Source organism: Mus musculus, chromosome X (genome assembly GCF_000001635.26).
Source record: "Mus musculus strain C57BL/6J chromosome X, GRCm38.p6 C57BL/6J".
In the NCBI taxonomy this organism is placed as follows: domain Eukaryota; kingdom Metazoa; phylum Chordata; class Mammalia; order Rodentia; family Muridae; genus Mus; species Mus musculus.
Window position 1 is genome coordinate 12,696,710 of NC_000086.7, and position 25,290 is coordinate 12,721,999.

Here is a 25,290-nt window from a genome sequence, read left to right on the forward strand (position 1 = left end):
CCCAGAAATGCAGGCCATATATACATGAGCATCAGCATAAAATTTCTCATTAGCAAAGGGCTTCTTTTTCCTTTGTTCTTTTTTGGGGGGGGCTAGGGGGATATTGAGGGAGGATTTCACTATGTAATCGTGGCTGACCTGTGACTCACTATATATTAAGACCAGACTGGCATTGACTACAGATATCTACCTTGATGTGCTACAATTATAGGCATATGGCCACAATGACAGGCACAAGGTCTCACACTTTAATCTAGAAAATATGATTTAAAAAGATGAATAGGAATTAAGTGCATTACCTTAGCATGGTGACACATGCCAATAACCACGGCATGTAGGAGGCAGGAATAAGAGAACTGTTGGATTAGAGCCTAGCCTGGACCAAAAAAAACAAGACCTTATTTAAAAAAAAAAAAAAGAGAGAGCGCTACACAAAGAAGATGGTTCAGCTGGTAAAGTGTTTCTACACAAGAAGAGGATTTCTGTTAAAAAGCTAGCTGTGGCACTGCACAGATGTAATCCCAGCACTGGGGAGGGGCAGAGAGAAGGGGTGTATGCTGGTTAACTACTCTTGTAAATCTGTGAACTCCAAGATCAGTAAACGACCTCATCTCAAAAAGTAAACTAAAGAATGAAAATAACTGATATCAACGTCTGGCTTAGACTTGCGCATGTGCGCGCGTGTGCGCGCACGCACGCATGCACACACACACACACACACACACACACACACACACAGGGATTCATTCCTACAATACAAACATGTACCCCATCACCACCCACCCACACGCTTGTACACACAAAGCTAACTTTTGGTGTTTTAGACTGCTTCATTTTAATCCTGAACCATCTGGAGTGAGAAAGCCTTTTCAAATAAGGTATGTTATCAAAAACGTAAGCAAGACTACTAGAGTTTATGTCTCAAGCGATGTCTTTCTGTGTATGGCTCTCTCAGGATGTGCAAGGATTCTATGTGCAGATACAGGTCAGTAGAGGACTGACTGCGTGACTGGGTCTTGTATTCTCCTCCTCCTCCTTCTTTTTTTTTTGGGGGGGGGGCGTGTCTGAAAGAACTTGAAGCTCTCCACTTAAGCTTGCTGGCCAGTAAATTGCAATAAACCACCTGTCTTCATTCAACAATGAAGGCATAGTCACACACAGCCATGCTTGGCTTGTTAGTTTATATATGGGTGCAAGGAATTTGACCTCAGATTTTCTTTCCTTCATAGCAAGTGCTCTTATCCATCGAGTCACCTTTGCAGTCTGATTCTCCACTTAATACCGCTTTCCCATCTTCAAATAGGCATGTCATTATTTCATCAAAATCATTAGAGGATTATTAAAAGAACATAGTCTTTTAAATTAGAGAAGAAGAAAAAAAAAAACAGCGATGTACCATGGAAGTTGCTGGAAGCTCCTAGAAGCTGCTAAAGCAGATGGCTGAACTACCCAATTAGAACACTCATATCCTAAGGAAGCCACCAGGAAAGCCAAGAAGCAAAGGTACTTCCATCCAGATTCTCAAGACACTTTGAGAGTAGCAGGGCCAGTTACCTTGGCAGTTAAGAGGTTTGGGTGCTCTTCCTGAGGGACACAAGTTCATTTCCAAGCACCAACATGACAGCTCACAAACATCTATGACTCTAGTTCCCAGGATGCAGACACATAAATGGTACACAGACATATATGTAGACCAAATTGTTAAGTCTGCTAATTGAATTACTCTATATTTTGATGACTTTGGGTTGCTATTTTGAGAGAGAGGCTCTATCTCTGTTAATAGGACACCTTCCTTAGTAATAGGATAAGATTTGATGAGTTTAGTTGCAGACAGGAGGGGAAAAAAAAATCAAGTAAACCAAACAGGACAGGTAACATGATTTGTTGATCCCCTCTACATGGGAACAGCCCTGAAACTGGCTGAGACATAAAAATGTCTGTAGCCAGAACTTCAGATATACATAGCTTGTAAATCTTGTTGGCTACAGAATCCTCAAAATTCATCATGCCATTCTTTCATGACATGAATGAGGACTTATTATAATTGGTTACTGATCAAACTAACTTAACAAGGAGTAAAAATTAATCCTTAAACGATCTGTGAACCGTGCACATTCCATACAAATATCTTTATAGAACAAAATATTGGTTATAAGGTTCATATATTAAAGAATGAAATAACAAGAGTACATCTCTGACAACATTGAACCTCAGGGGTGCTGAGATTATCTGTTGTTTCAGCTCCCTGCCTAATCCTACTTCAACTAATGCTGTTTCCAGAGACTTGCATCTAGAACAGCTTCAGAAAAGACTGCTTAATCCCAATGACCTTGGTTCATCCAGTCTTTCAGACTGTTCCAGACAGGACTTCAGTTAAGCCCTGCACGTTCTCAACACAGGAAGACTGGACAACAAATGCTAACTAGCGTTATTTTGACTTAACAATTTTTTCAGTTTCCTTGTAGGTTAGAAATTCTTCAACCCAATTCAGCAGAAAATAATTAGAATACTGTTGTCCCAGTCCCTTAAGTTGGAGTAGATGGCTTTGTTTTTTATGAATTATAAATATACTGTCACTTTAAGGGATAATTTACACATAATTATGGTCTCGGAAACAGAAGAAATAAAATAGGGGGCTTACACTGAGGGATTTCTATCTTTCCTTCTTCTCTACCCTTTCTTTCTCAGGTAAAGGGAAGGGGTTGAAAAGAAATAGATATAGAAATATCATAAGAAATTAGACAAATAAGGATGAATTATTAAATTTACTCTTAAATAAAAGTTATTTTGGTTTTTGGTTTTTTCAAGACAGGGTTTCTCTGTGTAGCCTTGGCTGTCCTGGAACTCACTCTGTAGACCAGGCTGGCCTCGAACTCAGAAATGCGCCTGCCTCTGCCTCCCAAGTGCTGGGATTAAAGGCATGCGCCACCTCGCCCGGCTAAATAAAAGAATTTTATAGCCATAATCTAACAATGGTAGAGATCTTTATATTTTGATGCAAAATTGAAGTTATAATTTGTTACACTGATACAGAATATTTTATAGACACAGAATTTAAAATTACTATTGTTCCTCTTAGATAGGCATTGTGCATGTGCAACTCATTTAAGAATACAAGGCTTAGACTCAGTCCTTTTAATAGCTCCTATTATAAACTGTTTAGAAAAATTAAGTAATACAAATAAATAGTCAGATAGTCAAACTTTATTAAAGTCTAATTTAGATAATTACAATAAAATGTTCTCAAGGTCACTCAAATAGTAAATAGATAAAAAATAATGTTTAACAATTTAGTTATGCTGTATATAGGTAGATGGTCTTCAAAGGCATCAGAGAACCACAGAGTATGACATTCAAGGTTATTTTATTATTAAAAGATATTTGACTACAAAACATGTGTCTGTTCCTGACAGCATACCCCATTCCACTTCAAAGAAAATGTTAAGCATCATTACCTCCATGTGAAGTTGCTTCATTTGTGGCGAGCTAGCCACTAGGCAAGAAATGCCCTGACTTCATCTGCAGACAGAATGCTATCCAAAAAAAGATAAACAGACGCGGGATAGTCAACTACTAAGCTCTGCCAAGACAAGGTAAGCTAAAGCTAGTCCTTCATAAGTCCTTCATACTTCTCTTCAGTCAGTTGTTCTGGGCCAGAAGGCTGCAGAAAGATGCTCCAATGTTATAAGAAATGTTAGAGACTGTCCAAATTGTCAGCTGTCAATTGTTTAAATTTTGGAAGCTGTGTTCCTGAATATTCAAATATTTATTCCTTCTTAAACCTCTGATGGGGCTGAAAACTAGATAGTTCCAGTCTCAGAATTGGTTAGGATTTAAGATGTTCTAGGTGTAAACGATTGGTTTCAGATGGTAATACAAGTTAAAATCAAAGATGACTGAGGTACAGAACTGCAAACTCATTAAGTTAGGATAGATGATAAAATACCTATTATAAATGTGTATCATACCTAGTAATTTTCCTAATTGCTATATAATTGTATCCAATCTATATCTGAGAGAAAATGAGCCTAATATTGAACTAAAAAGGAGAATTGTTGAGGTTTGGTCTTGCTGTTTACTATAATGCTAAGTGTGGGCTCCCAAGACCTGGAGTGTGCATGTGGACTCAAGTGGCCCTGTCCTCCAAGTTATTTCTGATTGGTAAATAAAGATGCCAACAGCCAATTGCTGGGCAGAAAAGACATAGTTACGGTTTACATTTCACGGGCTTGGGATCATAGGAAAAGGAAAGGGTGCAGGAGGAGGAAGGAGAAGTCACCATGAGTTAGGTGAACTATAAAAACATGGATCTGAGGGCTGTCAATTAGAGATAAAAGCAGCCCAAATGAAATACAGTAAGTAGTAAATAATAATTTGGGGTTATCAATAGCAAAGTAGATTCTAATAGCACAGCAGGTAGGTATCTGTCCAACTCTTATACTGTTTAAGGCTTATTTTAAACAAAAAGGTTGTGTGTCTCTTTTATCCTGGAACTAAATGGTCAAAGATGGGTAGAAACCCCAAGATGGGATTAAATAACTTCTCTTTAACACCAAACATCCATCCATATTAAACAAAACAAAAACTATACAAAGAATAAAAAATTCACCACTACTCTCCCAGAGCTCTACGCATCACCAGCTTCTAAAGGAGCAGCTCTGTGTGGGCAGGAAGACTGGATCCAGCAGCAATCCAGAAAAAGGTTACCACCCTTAAAATGGGTATTAAAGGCCATATATTTAAAGCTGGTAAGACTTTTTTCATCCTCTCCTTTGACCTTTTGCAAATGGGGAAACAGATATACAACATTTCTACAAATTCGCAGTGGCCCAACAAGAGACCTAAAGCTACTGATTTTGGCAGTATGGCCATGCAGATTGTCCTGGGATGAACACCAGAGTCTCCAAACCTTACCTATAAATAAGAGCAGAGAGTAAAGAATTACTTAATAATCGAAGAAAGGCACCAACATGAAAGAGATCAAAGTTCTACAAAAGAAATGGAGTTAAGATTGAAAGATGAAAGGGAAGAGAAAGTGATCTATCCATATGAGAACATGCTTCTGGGCTGGGCAGATGGCTCAGGGGATAAGGTGCTTGAACCCCAGCACTGATGTAAGGAGTATCAAGGTACATTTGAAACCTAGTACTGTGAGGAAAAAAGACAAAACAACCTCCCAAGGAGATTATTAAGGCTTACAGGCACTTGGTTCAGGCCAGTCACAATCCAATGTAGAAAACAAAGCAGCAGAGCTTCAAACATTCTACAAAAAATGATCGTAGTCTAGAATTCTATACCTAGGCACTCTCAGTTAAATGAAGGTAAACTAAAAACACTGTCAAACATACAAGGTCTCCAATAACCTCCATGGACTTCAACCAATCTCCTATGTACCTTCTTCCAGGCAGCTACTATAGCAGGCATACTACAAAAATCAGCAATGTAAGAGAAAGAAATGGGATGTGTAATGGTTAACCTGACTGTTAGCATGAGGAATGTAGAGTCACACAGAAGACAAACTTCTGAATGGGCTTCTGAGGGTGGTTCCAGAGAATTAAGATCACACATCCTGAATGTGAGTAACAGATTTTACGGAGCCTGGGAGACTGAACTAAATAAAGGAGGAAGCAACCTGCTCTGCTTCCTGACTGTGAGCACAACAGAGCAACACACCTCAAGCTCCTGCTCTCATGTGTTCCCAGGAGCCACACTAATCCCAACCGAGTTTTGACTAGGGTTTTTTGTTTGTTTGCATGTAGACCTGTGAGAACACATTTTTGCATGAGTGCAGTTCCATGTGGAGGCCCAAAAGGACAAGTATCTTCAGAACAACAAGAATACTAAACAAACAGACAAACAAACAAACAAACCCCTACGAAATCACAATTGCTACATAACCTTATTGTAAAACCAGGAGAAAGGCCAATGTATTTACTTATATACTAGGAGCAGCCTGAAGGAAGAAAGAGTAAGTGAAACCAAGTTTTCAAAGTTGTAAGCACTCCCTTTTGAGGGTGAGAATTACTCAACAAGTGACAGCGTACCTTGGTACTCAGAGATACAGCTATATAAACACAAAGAGTAGCAGCTACCTGACAAGTGCTGACAAGTGACAACAGTTTTCTCTGAGGAGCAGGAACACACCAGGAGTAGGGTAAGGGAGCAAGTTTTCAGAAGCAGCCTTTAGAACTATTTGACTCTCCAAACATCTTTCATGAGGATCTCAAGCAATAAAGTCTTCCTTTAAAGTCCCAATAAGCAAATATTATGCTCTTTCATATTCCCAAACTTATTAACCAGAGAATGAGGAAACAAGGGGCTTCCCAACATTTCATGTACAAAGACACAGAACTTACTGCAAACCCTAGCTCCTCCAAAATGAGGTTGCAGAGAAGATATAGCAACTGTATTGCTTACTAAATTCGAATGGGACATTTCTCCCTCAAAGGAATGGTTTTCGAGAATATATTTATTCTATTATTCCCTAACGAGGAAGTGTGTACCTTTAATCCTGGTGCAGGATAGAAGCCTTCAACTAACTTGCTGTTATCAAAAAGACTATAGGCACCGTCCCGTATTGCCACGACGCCTCGACTACGGCAGTATATGTCAATGCAGTACATGTTCCTGAAGGCCAGTCTGATGTGGGTGGATGATTGTGGTAAAATGGAGAAACACTGGTAGGCGGTGTTAGTTCTCTGGGTCAAGCCCAACATTGGAACAGTAGGGAGTTTGTTGATAGCATTTAATGGTGCCTGAGTATCAAACAAAACCTGGAAGAAACAGAGATATCACCCAGTTGTCATGTAACTGCAGAAAACTTACAATTTTCTGTCTCATTGTCACAAATGAACATTCTGGGACATTCTAGAAAAGTTTCTTTTGAAGTGCACTAGATCATTTTAATTAAGTTCTCCAGGCAGAGTTTAAACCATGTAAGACAAAAACATCCATCTTCGTCATTAAAAGAGAAATGCAGATAATTTTAGGTGTTTTGCATAGCATACTACTAGTACATCTTAAGACAGAGAACTTAATTACCTGTAATAACTGAACCACATTTGGTGTTTTGTTGAACATTTCTTGAAGTTGATGGAGAATGGTATTGTGACAGTTACTGCAACCTGAGTTTGGGCCAACTGTTCCCAACGCAATGTGAAATTTCTGATGAATGGAGTTCCACTGAATACTAATCTAGAGCAAAGAGAGCACATGTGAAACAAACTGCAAAGTAACAGATTCCAGGTGCAAACCATGATAAAGATAAGTCAGCAAGCATCAAAGGAGGGCTTCTTGTAAAAATGAGTAATGTGCTAAGATTTGCTCCCAATCTCCAAATATGATATTTATATAGATCAACAGAGCCTATGAGCATACATATCATCTCCCTTTTATTATATAAACTAGAAATATAAATCTTTTAAATAGAAAATGCAACTCTTGAGATTTAAAGATTTATTTCAATGCAGAGTCATATTCTCAATGCCATCAACTAAGGTAGCAAGCACTGTTATAATAAAAAGGGAAAATCCTCAAACACATGTTCATTCAATTACTAATAATTTCAGACATTACTAGTTATAGAAGTGTCTAGAGAGAAACGAATACAAGTGTTGTACAAGTCTCTATGTGTACCATGTCCATGGCTGGTGTCCGAGAAACCCTGGGACTGGAGTTACAGATGGTTGCTGGATCCTCTATGAGACCAGTACAGCCTCTCAATCACTGAGTCCTCTCTTTAGTTCCCAACTCATTTTTAAGGAAAAGAAGTATAGATTACAGGGAATATACTTAGGATTAAGATACGAATAAAGACTGAATATTTTCGTATAACTCAAACCAAAGACAAACTGTATTTCTCAAAGCCATTCATATAAAGTTAAACATGAATCCCAATTGAAGTCTGTGAAGGAAAAAATGTCAAGAGTGCTTGTTTTAAAATCAAGATCATATGCTCTAAAGACACTATAATTTATTTTTCAGTTTTAAAGAATTAAGCATATATCACACTTTTATTTCAGCAGAGCATTTAAAATTGATGTTCCTCGAGCCTTTATTTAAGGCAGTTTTCTTTCCTTTGTTTCTTTTCCAAGCTGCAGTGTCTGGCAACTATCATTTAAGTTCTTAATTTTTAAAAGATAAATAAGAAAGGAACCTCCATTTTTCAATATTTATTTTTATTTTATTTCATGTGCATTGATATTTTGCCTGCATGGATGAGGGAGTCAGATCTTGGAACACAAACTGCTGTGAGCTGCTATATGGGGGCTGGCTGGGAACTGAATCCAGGTTTTCTGAAATACTGACAGTGCACATAAGCACTAAGCCATTTATTTCTCCAGGCCACAGAACAACCATGTTTTAATTCATATACTTACTGAGCTTCCTTTGGTGGTTCCATAACATAAGATAAGCTTTCGATAATTATAAACACGAACTTCTGAGAAAATATTCAGATGAGCAGGTATTTCTAAGCAGAAACAAACAAAATGCATATTGATCGGACACGGACATGTTTAAGAAGCAGGTATGAAAAGTAGAGCATTTTGGCAAATCATATGCCTAGTTTGGTTGTGATACGGTCTCCTTGAACCCCACATTGTCCCTCAGAGTCTCTGTGTACTAAGGGTGATGGATATACGCCTCGATCTTGCTGCTTTTCCCTACCAAGTGTCATGATTGCAGGCCCACATCACCATGCCCGTTTGATTGTTTGCCAAGGCAGTGGCAGAATCAAAAGCATGTAAAGCCAGCACAGAGAAGGTGAGCCATGGAAAAGGTCTAGCACAGTGGCTAATACAGCAAGGCACTTTCTCTGTCCTGGCCTTCTCTGCTCTCAGTTCATGCCAAGAAAAGCTCTTACACAAAGTGAAGTTTTTAAGTCTCTGTGAAATGTTTTTGTCATCTGTAAAATAGGGGATAGCTATTTCCTAAGTAGCTGTGCAATTAAATGTGCTAGTGTTGGGACACAATCAAAGAATGGAGCCGTATGAGAATTCTGAGTGTTATGACCTCAGTGTCTTCAAAAACAGCATCATTCTTGGAATGTGCTTTTGTGCCCATCTGAGTTGACTTCAGATTATTCGTTCCAACTATTGTTGTTTCTGTGCCTCTGTGGAAAACATGTTTTGCCACATGTGACTTCCATTGTAATTGTATACTTTACTTATATGATACTATCTAACCCTTGTGGTATACATAATATGATGCTCTGAATAAAATTGGCTATTTATTATTTATTATTTATAAAGTCTGCCTCATTTATTGGCTCCATTCTCTCAGGTCCTCTTAGAGTGGTATCATGCTGACACAGCACAATGTTTATTAGCTTGCATGCTCACAGTAGATGAGGACTATATTATAACACAAAAGTATATTACTCACAAGTCTGTCTATGTGCCCAAATTTCTAGAAATAAAAGAAATTTAACAGTTTTTCCGCCGGAGAAAGAGAGACTATACACTGCGGTAAAGAAGACAATTTTCCTTAGATACTTTTGGCTGTATTTTTTTAAAACACTGTACAGGTTTTACTTTTTCTGTTACATGAAGGAGGTATTTTCATTTAAAAGGAAGACTATTACATGTACCTGGTAGAGAACGTGCAAATTCCAACACACACTCGTATAAACGGGCAATGCTACTCCAGTCATTAAGAAACATTTCAACTACTTTTCTGCCACCAACAGGTTCAGACAACAAATTTTCATACGTCAGGTAAACATGTCGGGATGGTCCTAAAGGATTCAAAGGAAAAAACTAATAGTAACCAATACTTTTAAAAATATGGACATAAGCAAAAACACAGTGTGAAAGATCTTACCTTGCTCCCTGGTGGAAGTGCCATTAAGCGGACAATTTGCAAACACTAATTCAGCCACCCAAGTGCGGTTATTTCTACCTTGTAATCGGAAAGTGCAATCAAGAAGAGAGCGGTCCAGAGCCTTCTGTGTTTCCTCACTTATTCCTTTACAGGGAGGAATCCTGTGATGAAAGATGACACATGAGATGTATGTTATGCACAAAGACAAAGCACAAAGTAAAAATGACACACAGGGTATGACATGACAACAGAGCTTTAGGTCCAACATGGCTTCTAGATCCCTTCTACAATGCAACAGTTCCCAGCAATTGGTAATATTTAGCCCACATCAGATGACATCAACCTATATTAGGACTCTCATTTTAACCCCCCAACCCCCAAACCCAAAGACAGTGTTTCTATTTTCCTTCTACAGCTTTAGAGACTATTTACCATACCATACAATGTTATGAACAATATATTTTAGCTGGTATTTCAGTAGTAGATGAAATAACAGCTGCTACATTAATTATATAGTATCTCTCAACTCACAGATTGGATCTTAGATTTTATAATTATTCCTATCAAGGCAATATCTGGAAATACAGAAACTTGTTTCAATTTTCTTATTCAGAATACCCAGAATGGACTCCTCGGTCTGGGCAATATTGCTATTTTGACTGGACAAGTCTTTATTGTGGGGAGCTGTGATGGGCCTCCATGGCCTCAATCTACTAGATGCCAATAGCACTTCGGACCCTGATTGCTTAGGTAATGATAAAAGTATATTTAGACATTGCCCTTCATGTTCCTTAAAGGGTAAAACCACCCCACCTCCATGTTGAAAACCGCTGACCTGGAACTGAAAAACAGTAAGAGACATTATTTTTTTTTTTATTTTTTGCATGTGGCAAAAAATTAAATATATGGATAGAGCAAAAGTGAAATATATTGCATTAAAATGTTGCATCACAATGTTCTCCATTGAAGCTTTAAACACATTTTCTCTTCAACATGCAGATTTTTGCTTTGTTGGTTTATTTTTAGTCCAGGCGGGCCTAGAATTTGCAGCAATCTTCATGCCTAATCCAATTGAGTTTTGAAATTATTGGCAGGAACCAAAACATCACCAGATAAAGTTAGCCAAAAAGAAAAATATCAGAAAGAAGAGGGCAGGGGTAAGGCCCATGGGGCTGGCAGGTGCCATGAGCCAAAGAGTACACAGCAGACGTAAGCATGTGGCTCCTGGTGGGCATCTTTGCTGGCTTCCAGAGGCAGAGCTTGAGCAACACTGTTCAGGTACCCACTGGGGCCTCTGGGGCAGCTTCAAAAGTGGACTGGCAGGAATGGAAGGGCTTGGGCCAGGCACCAGGCTCCTTGACCTCCTACTGGTAGTTAGCTGAGGGCAGGAACAGAGATAGGCAACCTCAAGTGAGGAGGGCAGGTGAGAAAGTAGGGAGGAACCAGAAGGTCACAGGCCAGGTAGGAGGAATGAAGCCTCCAGGAACCAGTAAAAAAATAAAACCAGTAATAAACACTGTCATGAAAAAACTGCTTCAATACCAAGAAAAATGTATGGGCCACATAGCAGAAAGATGGTAAATGTTGAAGCACTACCTAGTACAGGGTTTGTAAAAAGGTCACAAGTTTATAACAAAATAATTTATAACAACATAATATTTATTATGCATTATCTTTCTAGCATCTGTAGAGATATATAGGGCCAACTCCACATCTTATGAAACTCTAGAATTTGGTGGAAAAAAATAAAAATGTACAAGATATCTAGCTATTGATAGGCACTGTTGTAGACAAGAGAACATGACTCCTCTTGTATGGTGGCCCAAGTGTGTATGTGATCTCAGCTACTTAAGATGAAGGCAAAGTGATCTCAAATTCAAACCCAGCCTGAGCAACTCTGATTCACATAGATCCTGCTGATGTAGAATAGTGGTAGGGAAAATACATTGAAAAGAAATAGTTCCATCCAAAATGCATTATAAAAGTTGAGCTTGATATCGTGCTTATAAGGCCAGCAGTAGAAAAGCAATTCAAGTCCTACACTAGGGACCAAGAGACTAGAAAATCGCCTTGCTACTTTGTTCAAGACTAGGATATGCTACATAAAACACTGTCACAAAGAAAAAATGGGCAAAGTTCTCAGAATGTATGGCAATATTGAAAGGAACTTGTGAAATAGGCAAATGACCAAGATATGTGTGGCTTTTATGATCAAAGTCCAAAAACATAATAAGATGACAAAGTTTGGAAATATTTTCTAGATTTGTCTTTCACTCGCAGCTTTGGTAGATGGGCAAATACTCTGTTCCACAGTGGCCTCTCTTTATCCATGTCAAAAGTCAGGGATTGTTTAGAAGCCACATGAAAGCCAAATATAATCTGTCAGTCAGAGCCAGACAATCATATTGGATGGGGTATTTCAACATGTAGTATTTAAACCTGAAAATAGTTAACCCTACCACTGGTTTCTCATGCCCGACTGCTTACAATGGAGGGATAATGTTGGTGCCAAATCAGAAAAGTGGTAATTGGTTTAAACCAATAACTGGGACTGCTGTGAGAACAGATTACTATCATAAAATTAGACACTTTAAAATAGTTTCTTTTTAAAAATGTATTTATTCTGTAAGTCAAAGCATACATATGCCATGGTATATGTGTCAGAGGACAACTTGCACAAGTCAGTTCTCTCCTTCCATGATGGGGACCCTAGGGATTAAGAGAGACAAGCACCTTGTTGTGGAGAGATTTGTGTCATCTGGCATAGCCCAAACTACTTCCTGTAAATTCCTCCTAGAAAAAAAAACCTTTCCTTGCATGTAGATGTATATTTAGAATTTAATATACCCGCAAACATACACACAGACAGACACACAAACATACAGAGACAAATGGACATAAACACCAGTGAAGACGGACAACAATATGATTCTTTTAACAAATTGTGATCTGTTTTGGCATTAATACTGATAATGAACACACAGTCCAAATTGAGACTGAAATTGAGTGTACCGTGTTATAGCTAGCTCAATCTGTATCTGTAGTAATCAGTTTTCTATGGACTCTCCAAAAAATTAATTGAATGTAACTGCTTCATACCCCTTTTTTAATTATTTTGAAACATTAGTTATATAGTGTTTACCTGGCATAAAGTAATGGAACTAGAGCTTGATGTTTAAAGAAAACTCTAAAAGCTGACTTCCACTTAATCCATTCAACTTTAAAAGTTAACTGACATGACTCTTTGTCAGTGTTCCACTGCTGGGAAGAGACACCATGACCAAGGCAACTCTTATAAAGGACAACATTTAATAATTGGGGCTGGACTGATTCTGAGGTCCAGTCCATTACCATCATGGCAGAAAGCATGGCAGCATCCAGACAGGCATGGCACTGGAAGAGCTGAGAGTTCTACATCTTAATTAGAAGGGACCCCAACACTGCTACTCTCTATGGGCTAACCATTTTCAAAGAACCACACCAATATTGGATAAATGATCTTCAACTTGCCCACCCTTAGTCCTCACAACAGGCATTCTTGGGGAGCTCTAAAGCAGCTAATTTAGACGGACATTTCACCTTGAGTCTGGAGTATAAGTGGAGACACATATTCTGTTCACCTTAGGTTTACATCACATCCATCTGGAGAGAAAATGAAAGCACAGAACCTACACATTTCCAAAGTGAGAACTAAGGGAAGTCTAAGACTCCATTTCATTTAAGACCTCAACTACAGTAGATCTGTCAAAGTGCATCCTTGTCATTTTTAGTGCATGCACGCTCACATGGTGCACAGATATTCATACAGATGAAATAACCATATACAAAAAATATCTTAATACAAAAAAGAATAAGAACTGAGGACACTATTTCATGAATAAAGAGGGTTAACCTTATTTGAAAACTTCCCAAAAATCTTTTAAAAGTTTAATTTAAATAGCTACTCCTTCGTGATGTTTCTCTAGCATTGAATAACCTGAGAAATTAGACAAAACTTCTCTAGGGTAACATGTATGTCTGAGCAAACAAACATCAAAAAGTATATATTATAGAGTAACAAGCGGAAAGGTTACTCAGGGAGCTAAGAGTAAAGTCAGGATTCAAGTATGACAGAAAACAAAAGGGGAAAGGTTTTTCTAAAGGTCATACATGCACATGCAGTAGGAACTCAAGTCCCAAGACTTGCCAAAGAAAGAAAGAAAGAAAGAAAGAAAGAAAGAAAGAAAGAAAGAAAGGAAGGAAGAAAGGAAGAAAGAAAGAGTGAGTTGTGCCTATCTGCCAGGCCTTGGCTATAAGAAGCAACGAAACACATGGGGGTATGAAAAACAATGATTCACGCCTGAGACAGTGTGAGTTCGGGTGAAAATTGAAGTTTACCCAAGGCTCAAAACCTAAGCAACATGAGCATACATTCTTAGCACGTGTTCTGTATCTCATCTGAAGGAACAAGGGTCTTTAAATTCAGCAAAAGGTAACAGGTCAGTGAAGCAGAGCAGATGAAGAAAGTTACTGTGATAGAACTGATACTTTTATTTCAGGTTTTCAAAGAGTTAAAAAAGCTGGAATAAGAACAGAGCATATTTTCAGCAAAAAGCAAAAATGTGCCCAAACTTAAGAGCTTGAAAAGGTTGACTCATTCTTTTTGAAAATTAATTCATGCTTGAAAGAAGAGTTTCTCAAAATCAAATGTGTTAGAACAGTTAGTAAAAGATTATATTTATAATAATCAGTATAAGGTTTTAATGAAAAAAAAACAATCATAAAGATCCTCATTTATCATTCTTCCCTTTAAATACCCTAGCATGATAACAACAGCCACTGGAAAACTGTCTTTAAATCTATCAACTTTTGAATTTTTCCCTTTACATTGTAAATATAGAGGGGAAAGGGAGAATTAAAGACCTCCCTTAAATTTTATGAAATGAAGTTAAAAAAGAAAACAAAAATGCTGACTTTTTGGATAGCATTGGAAATGTAAATGAGGAAAATACCTAATGAGGAGAGGGAGAGGGAGAGGGAGAGGGAGAGGGAGAGGGAGAGGGAGAGGGAGAGGGAGAGGGAGAGGGAGAGGGAGAGGGAGAGGAAAGAAGAATGCATCTTTCCTAGGAAGGACACTTCAGAGTTTGCTTGAGTTCAAGTAGAAAGGGTACTGGAATGCAGCTCATCTGACATGTCTCAAGCCCTGGTTCCATCAGAGACAAATGTGAAAGCTCTCTGAAAAATGTTGACAAGATGCTTCAAAAGATTGTGAAAACTAAAACGAATAAAACACAGATGTTATTATCATCTCCTTATCTGTGGTAGTCAAATGGAACTTGTTGATTTTGTAATCTATTTTATGCAAAGCAATTCAAACCTTGAATTGCTCCTCCATTCTCCATCCACCTTCTGAGTACTGAGATTATAGGCATGCGACAAACCTGGTTTATGAGCTGCTGAAGCTTGATACATGGCCTCATGTATATCAAGAAGATATTCTACCAAGTGAATTAGAGTAACAGCTCCCCCTTTCCAAGTGTTCTTAATTTTTAATGTGCTACTAAAGTTCATTAGGACATATCCTTATCTCATATTTCTCATGTTCAGCTTTCCACCCACTACCTGTACTTTCCAGCATCATTTGGTTCTTTTTTCTTCTGTCCATTTAAAACTAAACCTTATGACCAGCTTGATTTCCCGTCTCTTGTATGTGTGTGGGTTGGGAGGTTAAGACGTGATCTCACTATCTAACTCAGACTGAAAGCAAATTCATGGCCATCCTCCTGCATCCGAATCCTAAGTGCTGGAGTTATAGATGTGTACCACCAGGCCCAGCACCCAACTTCATTTGTTTGCACATTCCTATTCATCTAATTTGCTATGTCAGCTCACTTACTACCACTGGGATGGTGACATTGTCACCTGTCCAAACGTTACCGTGAGCTTGAGAACATTTGTGTATGCTCAATGGATCTGTAGGCCCCTCAAACTTAGAAAAGTCCTTTCACACTGTGGTGTCCTCTACTTCAAACCATCACCCATCTTTTGCCTAGGACAAAATTAATGAGTCCTTGCTGCCTCCGTCCCCTGTACCTCTGAAATCTATCTAATCACCAACCCTTGACTGGTTCATCTCCTAAGTCCTTACAGGAACATACCCTAGTCCAAACTAACGGCAATTTTACCATGAACCACTTCAACTGGTGTTGCTACTTCAATCTCACTCTCCTTTATTCTGCATATTGCCATAAGGTTCAATTTCCAGAAAAACTTTTCTAATGATGTCAGTTTGTACTTAAAATCATATTGGCTTCTTTTTGGGGTTGTTTTTGTGTCTTAAAATGGGCACTTCACTGTAATGTTAAAACTGGTCTAAATCCTCTGTCATCAGCCTCTTGAATAATTGTGAAGATATTGTGAGGAATGTGCTAGAATAGAGTGTCCAGCTTCAGATGGTTTCCTAGTACCAGTAGGATAAGGTCTACATTGCTTAATGACAAAAAAAAAAAAAAAAGACTCTACGGGCTCTAGGCATTCCTGCTTACACCTTTGTGCTCATCTCTATCACCTGCCTTTATCTGTTGCTCAACATTCAGATCCATCATGCTGAGCATTTTCTTACCTCCAACCCTTCATATTAGCAGTTACCTCTTCTGGTTAGGACCTCTACTCTAACCCCATCTCCCTTTCGTCTGGCTAATTCTCATCACTCTTTCAGTCTGCATATACAACTGGCACTTTCCTGGGAATTCCCACCTTGACTTTGAAGTAGCCTATATTTCCCTGCTATGCAAACCCAAGGCATCCTGGAGGGCTTTACAAAAATCAAACCTGAAACATTTACACTGACTAGATTATCTGGTTAACAAATGATGCCCTAAAATGCCAGATGGTGCTGGATTGCCACCAAATGAACAAAAAAGAACCTCCCCTGGACCTCCGTAATTCTACACAAAAATCTACGACATACACAGACTGTGAGCACTGCTTTACGCTGTTCCATAGGAGAGAAACTGTTCTCCACTGTGACTGCAACAAGTAGCGCCAAGTTAGACACAGAACACAAGCTTACTTTAATAAGCGAATTGCATGGTTGAAGCCATCACCTTCCACTTGCACTCCCTGATGTGGTATCTCGAGGTTAGACAACTGAAAAGAGAAAAAGCACAGGGGTATTAAACTGCTAAATTCACAAAAGAAATCAGCTTTTCTCTGCCTGTTATCTATCTTGATCCCATCTTTTCTAAGGGCAATCTTTGTCAAAGTGACAGTGTATCAGCATGAGCAGTCTTCCTGTTCTCAGATGCCCTTGGAAACTAGAGTAAAGCAAGTACAAGTCACAGGTGCTTCGGCGTTTCGCTTCAAAGAGAATATCCGCAATACGGAAATCTTCAAAATTCACAGTATGCTCCCATTTTTTGCTACAAGCTGTAAGTACTCCAGAATCAGTTCAAGTGGTTTCAAATGAAGGAACTAAAAACGAGAACTGATTATATTTGTGATTCTACTGTTTCGTCAAAATGAAACTGAAGTCAGGCAAAAGTAGGGACAGGCTGAAACTCATCTGGCAGAGTCCATCTTAGGAAGGCAGGCCAGAAGGTCCTCTGATGGAGGAAAGAAAGCCTTGCCCTCAGTAAACAATGACATGGCTTCTATGACTGGATTCTTACATACCCTGTCCCACAAATTATTTAAATATTTATCTAGCCTGACTTTGAGAGTCAGAAGAAGAAAGTTTAGAAAGCTAGCTGATGACCAAATAGACAATACAAGTTTACACTCAAAAGGAACTAAAGTCTAGAACAGCTCAAAAAATGACTTGCAACTTGCAATCAATAAAGAGAAAAACACTGCCAGTAAGATTACATGTAGTTATTCACAGCTCAGAATTCATTATTATAAGAAGAAAATGAGCTGGTATTTTAATATTATCCATCAATTTAAAGAGGAGATTGTAGTTAAGTTTTTAAGAGCTTGAATGAATTCAAGAAAGTATTGTATGAAGATCCGTGTGTGTATAGCATGTATGGATCACAGAGGAGAAAGACAAAAACATCTGAGTAGAGTATAAGAACCATGTGCACCTACAAAAACCATACGTGTCTTTCCATTTTCCCCAACGCACAGGGAGGTAGACAGGAATGCATTGCATGCCCCAAAATCATGTGCCTACTCTTCCCATCACCCAAACAGTAACTCAGGGACTTCTATAAGTAATTGAAATAACATCCAAGAGAGAAACAATGCGGATCAGGCCCCCTCACACAGAAATACATGTAAGGCAAAACACCAATACACTTAAAAAGTACTAATAATAATGAAGAAAAATGGGGCCGGAGAAATGGCTCAGCAGTTAAGAGCACTGACTACTCTTCCAGATTCCAGAGGTCCTGAGTTCAAATCCCAGCAACCACATGGTGGCTCACAACCATCTGTAATGGGATCTGATGCCCTCTCCTGGTGTGTATGAAGACAGCTACAGTGTACTCATATAAATCTTTTAAAAAATAATAAGGAAAAGTTGAAGGTTTCAGCAAGCATGATGGCATATGACTTGTAATCTTAGGATAGGAAAGGAGAAACAAAAACAAAAGGAATTTAAGTTTATCCTTAGCTACATAGCAAATTCAAGGCCAGCTAGGCTACATAAGCCCCTTTTTCAAAAAGCAAAATCCAAAAAACCAGTTGTTATTTCACTTTACATTCATATTTTAGAGATCATGGTAGATATAACAACACAATCTTTTTAATGACTTATTTTATATGCATTGTTATTTTGTCTGCATGCATGTCTATATGAGGAGGTCAGATCCCCTGGAGCTGAGTTACAACAGTGTTGAACTGTCATGTGGGTGCTGAACCTGGGTTCTCTGAAAGAACAACCAATGCTCTAGTAGGGAGCCATCTCTCCAACCCTACAACGCCATATTCTGTTGTTTGTTTTCGAGACAGGGTTTCTCTGTAGCTCTGGCTGTCCTGGAACTCACTTTGTAGACCAGGCTGGCCTCGAACTCAGAAATCCGCCTGCTTCTGCCTCCCAAGTGCTGGGATTAAAGGCGTGCGCCACCACCACCCGGCACAACGCCATACTCTTGAAAGACATGAATTCTGCATCTGATGTTCTTCCACAACATCAAAGTAACATTTAGTTTAATATTTTTCTGATTTACTTCTCAGAAAGGATGCCAGTGTAAGTAGTGCTCAAACATTACTTCACCAACTCAAAATGCCATGCTTTATTAAGCAGCCATCTCTGATAAGACCTAAACAATGTTGTCCACCTTCTTTAACTGGGAACAATTTAATTCCCATTAATCTAAGGAGAAGACTATGAGATAGTGGAATGGGAGAAAAAAAGAATAGTCTTGTGTGGGCCAGATACTACTCCTGCTGGTGCCATGCAATTTGAGTTAACATATGAAAATTCCCAACTTACCTCCAATCGAAGACCAACAAATGGCATGTTGGTGTCACACATAGCAACAAAGTGAGCTAGAACTTTATTGAAGGCACACATTTCTCCTGATCGTTTGGCTTTCTTGGAGTCTATCGGACATGGGTCATCAGACAACTAGAAAATAATTTTTAAAAAATGTGTGAAAAAAAATTACGTGTGCTTGTGATTCACTAAGGTAATGGAAGCACTACAACAAAGCTTGGGGCTAACCCAAACAAATGTGACCTTTCAACACAGGGTAGTAACAAATTAAACAACTCATAACACAGGCACAAGTAACTAAGTAGCAAGTAGTTTGTGTTTAGCAAGTTCCTTTGTGGTTAATGATATATTGTTCTTAATTCAAACAAAAGCCTTTGGTCAAATTCTTGCTCAGGAAGCAAAACACAGAAGAATGCTATGGTTGAGGCTAGCCAGGGCTACAAAGAAACGGAACATGAAAAGCTCTGCATCTGTCTGCAAAAGAAACAAACAAGGGCTGCCAAGGACCAGTGGAGAGTGCTTGCCTGCAGTGCACAAAGCCCTGGGGTCCACTTCTATCACCAACCCCTACTCTCCAAAGAGGAAGACACCTTTTACAGAAAATGTGCATAGCTGCTTCATTGCTGCTGTGTACCTTAAAAACTATATCTAACTCTTTCCCACTTAAAAATAATGAAACCAGGCACAGTTAATATACTCCTATAAACCCAGCACTTGAGAGACAGAGGCAGGAGGATCTATGAGCTTAGTATCAGCCTGGTCTACAGAGCCAGTTCTCCAGGATAGGTGGAGCTAAATGGAGAAACCCTGTCTCAAAAAACCAAAATAGTATAAATTTAAATAAATAAATAAATAAATAAAATGGGAAGGGGGTTGCACAAACATTGTCTGCTAACTCCTATGTGAGCATACCTTGTGCTTGGTACCAGTTCTGGTCTGTTTCCCAGTCTTTGTATAGGACATCAGGTCCTGGATGTTGTCCTTGAATTGCTGCAGCAGCAGTGCCATGACAGGGCTGTCCTCACGATCTGCAGTACTCACCGACATAAAGTAATAGTTATATGATAGCTGCGTAGGCTTATTAGGAACCTCAAGCATTTCCACAACCTAAAATGACACAAATCAGAAAGAGGTGAGACCCAGTAGAATAAGAACCATTGTACATTGTCCATCTTACATCAAGTGCAGTTTGTAGACAGTAAACACAAGAAATGAGATAAAGTATTGTCATTGGTTATCCTTGAAATTTATATAATATACCAGGTCTTCTATAAAGTTATCTATTTTAATCTTTTATTGCCCTTTAATTTTAAATTGCCTTTTACCTCCCTTACCTGTGAATATACCCTAAAACCTCAATTATTGTAGCCAAGGTAAAAACAAGTGGGATTAGAGGCCTGACCCACCTCTCATTGGGAAACAAGGGGAAATGCATTCTCATTTTTGTTTCTGAGACAGATTTTCAAGTAGCCCAAGCAGACTGTGAGCCGATTCCTCCTGCCTCTACCTTCCACAGACTGGGAATAAAAACCCCTGTTGCCAACACATCCAGCTGAACCCTGACTTATGAACTAGAAACTGGGGTTTCTGTGGGCACAACATGAGTGAGCAAGCACTGTAAGTGCCTGCTGAGAGTGCCATTGAGGGGCCACACCTTGTCTATTTGTGTATTCTGTCACAGTTAACACATTTTACAAATGTAAACATCTAGCTAAAAGCCAGAGCATGAGGACACGTAGTGGCATGATAAATCTGTATCATTACTCAGATAGAGGTTACAATAGTATTCAGTCACCAAAATGTATACTGTACAAAAATAAAAAGTTTGTTGTAGGCCTGGTGGATCAGGCCTCTAATCGCAGGTATTGCAGATGATAAGGCAAGAACATTACAAGTTTAAGGTCTGGGGATGGAGAAAGGACTCAGAGGTTAAGAGCACTGATTGCTCTTCCAGATGATCTGGGCTAAATTCACTGCGCTCACATGGCAGCTCACAAGCATATATAACTCCAGTCTCAGGGGTTAGATCTTCTCTTCTGTCTATACACACATGGTGCACAAACATCCACCAAAGAAACAATCAACACTAAAACACATATATGAGTTCAAGGCCCGCCTTGCTACAGAGCTCTGTTCAAAGCGAACTCAGCAAGTTAATGAAACATTGTCTTAAAACATAAAAAAGAAGAGCTCAATGGCAAATTGCTTGCCCAGCATGTGTTCTAGCATGAAGTCAATCTCCAGCACCGCCCAAAAAAGAAATGTCAAGAGACTGAAAAGCACAGATTTTCACAGTATCTAATTACAACACAGAAAATAAATTCTGAGGTAATCAATTATATAGTATCCTTTCCTTTCTGTCTTTTTTTTTTTCTAGACAGAATTTGTCAGTATAGCCCTGGCTATCCTGAAATTTGCTATGTAGACGAGTTTGGCCTTGACCTCAGATATCCCAGAGACACTGCCTCTGTGCCACATGTGCTGGGATTAAAGGCATATGGCACCACCTCACAGCTCCTATCCTATTCTTAATGACTATGGTTATAGTTACTTTTCTGCTTATGAATATAGAGACAAATCTAAGGGAAGGAGAATGACTTACAGTGGAATGAATTTTTGTTTTATTACCAGGACACTGACACTAAAAGCTATTCATTGACACCAAATAAAACCAGAAACTTAAACAGTATGCACCTACTTCAATTTTATTTTTGGTATGACTGAGCACAAAGTTCTAAATATGTTCACTGGCTGATTCAGGTTTTATGAATTTTGATAAAATCCATATCAGCGATAAGACTTACTAACCTATTAACTAAATAGATCAGCTGGTACCTGGTATCACTTTAAGATAGTATGATTAAAAGGTACATCGGAAAATCTTAAAAATTCATTCCTATTCCTTTCAACCAGAAATCTTGAATTAAAACATTCAAGCACCATAGATTTTTGTCGAAAATATTTACTGTCCAGAGAAACTACTTTAAATGTGAAAATATATTTATAGTAAATTCTTAAAAATAATTCTAACCAATTCAAAGATCTCAAAAACAAAACAAACAAAAACCAAAATGAAAAATAAACATGTGAAAAGTCAAATATCTGAAAAACCTAGGAAGAATGGAAATATGAAAAGAAAAAAAATCTCATTGTACACTAAAAGAATGCCATCCACAAAATAGAATACACCTTCAATAAAGGAGAAAATGAATCTACTTTAGTCAGCCTATATTTCCCCAAATTCTAGTTCAACTAAAACAAAGCAAGTTTGTCTTGATACCAAATATCTCCAAATCTTCTTAATAGTTATAGTTAGTTTCACTCTACATTATTTTTTGTATCTAACCAAAGAGACACTTCATTCCAATTAGAACCTAAGCCTTCCTTGTCTAATGTAAACAAAGCCTCCTCAACAAGCGAGGCCTCACTGCGGCAGAGGCACTAGGGTGAGAGGTGAAGGCTACCTTATACTCCTCAGCAGCTTATTTGACTTTTCTTCCTTTAATCGTACCCCTGGGTTGAAATCCCTATATGAAAGTCAGACACCAAGGAAAATTCGTTTGCATGGGAAACTAGACAAGAAAGCTTTCTGCATACATCCAAAATTACTGAATTTGATCCATCATGCTTGGCATACTTACAATGTAGTACTGTGGAAGGCGAGTAAGTTTAATAAACAGCTTATTCTTAGAAAGGCTTCCAATGGGATGTGTTGAATAGTTGGCAAGCTGCAACGTTTCAGTGGTTATTGTAGGCAGATGTTTTATAGATTGTTTGCAACGCTGTTGTCCCAGCCAAAACCTTAATTTAAAAGATAATCCACATGATAAAGTCGTAACTTTTCTGGTTAACTATATGCCACTGATATACAAATAAATTACAGAACACTAACGAATAACTGAAAAAGCCAGACAGTAGTGGCTCACGCCTTTAATTCCTAAACTTGGGAGGCAGAGGCAAGCAGATCTCTGTGAGTTCGAGACCAGCCTGGTATACATAGTAAATTCCAGGACAGCCGGAGAAACGCTGACATACAACCAAATCACTGAGTCATTGCTCCAGTTTTGTATTTGGCAACTAGCTTATTTGTGAGGAAAAATGAACTTTAAGACTAAGGTAGTAGCTTAGTTTAGCATAGGGAATGGAAGATTCCTGATGCTTAAAGACAGATCAAACTAAACTCAACAGCTTTAAATAAGAAACCTAAAGTGATTCAGGGGGGTAGTGGCAGGTGCCTTTAATCCCAGCAGTCAGGAGGCAGAGGCAGAGGCAGAGGGATCCCTGTGAGTTTGAAGTCAGCCTAGTCTACAGAGTAAGTTCCAGGACAACATTGACCACACAGAGAAAAACTAAAAACAAAACAACCAAACCAAAAACTATAAAGTGGGAAAAGCACACCAACTGTTCAGTGCCCAACAGTCAGCACTGAAAACATACATATGTGGAACAACTGGCTCTATTTAGGAATATGAATGTATATACATATTTTGGAGGGACCTATAGTATAAACTCAAAAATAAAAAAAATAATCGAAAGTATTCATACAACTAAACAAGCAAGCATAAAACACTTTATTTCAGGCTGGCGAGATGGCTCAGTGGTTAAAAGCGCAGACTGCTCTTCGGAAGGTCCCCAGTTCAAATCCAAGCAACCACATGGTGGCTCACAACCATCCATAAGGAAATCTGACGCCCTCTTCTGGAGTATCTGAGGACAGCTACAGTGTACTTACATATAATAAGTAAATAAATCTTTTTTCTTTTTTTTAAAGATTTATTTATTAATTTTATTATTAATCTTTTAAAAAAAAACACTTTATTTCTCTTTCCTCACTTAAGATGTCAGCACCACTTTCTATAAAAAGTATGTGTAAAGCGTCTGGCATTAACTACCCTTTCCCTCCTCCCATTGAGGTCAGACCTGGGATTTTACTTTGATGAGTTTGCTATAGTACTCCTCCCGGGTTTATGTATGATCATCCTTGTGGCTAGGATAAAATATAAGGATCTATGTGAAAAAAGAGCTAAGCACTGGCTCAGACTCACTGATGCACAATGAGCTAAGGTACAAGCACTTCCATAGCAATATAGTGACAAAGTGGCCCAACTATTGAGAGCATGCTTGCTCCATTTATCCAATAGGGTATAGGTCAGTTTGCAAAAACTACATGTGGTACAAATAGTATGCTAGGCATGTGCAATGAAACTGTGTCAGAATATAGTACATCTTAAAAGCAGTTGGACAGCTCCCCCAGTGTGAAATAGGAAGTGGGGACCTCTGGGTTTTTTTTTTTTTGTTTTTTTTTGAGACATACTCTGACCATGTAGCCTGTTGGGCCTGCAACTCACTATGTAGATCAGGTTACCTCAAACTCATAGATCTGTATCTCTCTCTCTCTCTCTCTCTCTCTCTCTCTCTGTCTGTCTCTCTCTCCCTCCCTCCCTCCCTCCCTCCCTCCCTCCCTATTCCTAGAAATTTTTTTTGTTTAATCATGAAAACCAAAGTGATTCAGGGGGGGTGTAGTGGCAGGCGCCTTTAATCCCAGCACTCAGGAGGCAGAGGCAGTGGGATCTCTGTGAGGAAACAGCTGTCACAACCATCTAATCATAACGTTAAAGAATCAATTTGAAAAACTATAAAGATGAACGTTAAAAATGTATCCTTTGCTTCGTTTGTGGCAAGAGTTGAAAATGAATTCATTCCAATCAAAATATCTTTTTGAGACTATTATGTCTACTAATGTTATTAAAAAAAACAAGATAAACATTAACATACACAGCCTCCTTAATTACCTCAGACTACCTACATAGTGTACAAGACAAAATATGGCTCACTGTTACATTAAAAATCCTAAATATTGCCAAGTGTGATGGCACACACCTTTAGCCCAGCAGATCTGTGAGTTCGACGGCCAGCCAAGTCTACAAAAAGACAGGCAGGGTTAATCAGAGAAACCCTGTCCTGAAAAACCAAACAAAATAAATAATATATAGGGTAGTCTTTTAAAGTATATGTGGGAATACTATTTCTTTTTCTCCTTTCTTTCTGTC

At 38.6% G+C, this 25,290-nt stretch overlaps 1 protein-coding gene and 1 long non-coding RNA gene across 8 annotated transcripts in view; one reads left to right on the forward strand and one right to left on the reverse strand.

The window, feature by feature from the left end:
* Med14 (mediator complex subunit 14) overlaps positions 1-25,290 on the reverse strand; it is an 87,227-nt gene that overhangs the window by 21,342 nt on the left and 40,595 nt on the right. For 3 of the 7 annotated variants that reach the window (XM_006527629.4, NM_001048208.1, NM_012005.3), the window contains exons 13-21: positions 22,882-23,041; positions 20,153-20,347; positions 19,238-19,372; positions 16,874-16,950; positions 9,823-9,983; positions 9,590-9,736; positions 8,379-8,470; positions 7,042-7,194; positions 6,504-6,773 (exon numbers count right to left, since the gene is read on the reverse strand). In XM_006527629.4, the coding sequence (XP_006527692.1) occupies positions 6,504-6,773; positions 7,042-7,194; positions 8,379-8,470; positions 9,590-9,736; positions 9,823-9,983; positions 16,874-16,950; positions 19,238-19,372; positions 20,153-20,347; positions 22,882-23,041 (1,390 nt within the window). Of the gene's footprint in view, positions 1-299; positions 377-3,184; positions 4,915-6,503; positions 6,774-7,041; positions 7,195-8,378; positions 8,471-9,589; positions 9,737-9,822; positions 9,984-16,873; positions 16,951-19,237; positions 19,373-20,152; positions 20,348-22,881; positions 23,042-25,290 lie in introns of those variants that run through there. The other 4 variants (XM_030251357.1, XM_017318510.2, XR_878029.3 and 1 more) reach the window with 3 other exon arrangements.
* Positions 374-9,239, forward strand: Gm52422. Its single transcript, XR_003953047.1, has 2 exons — positions 374-1,503; positions 3,414-9,239. It is a non-coding gene; the product is annotated as a predicted gene, 52422 (long non-coding RNA).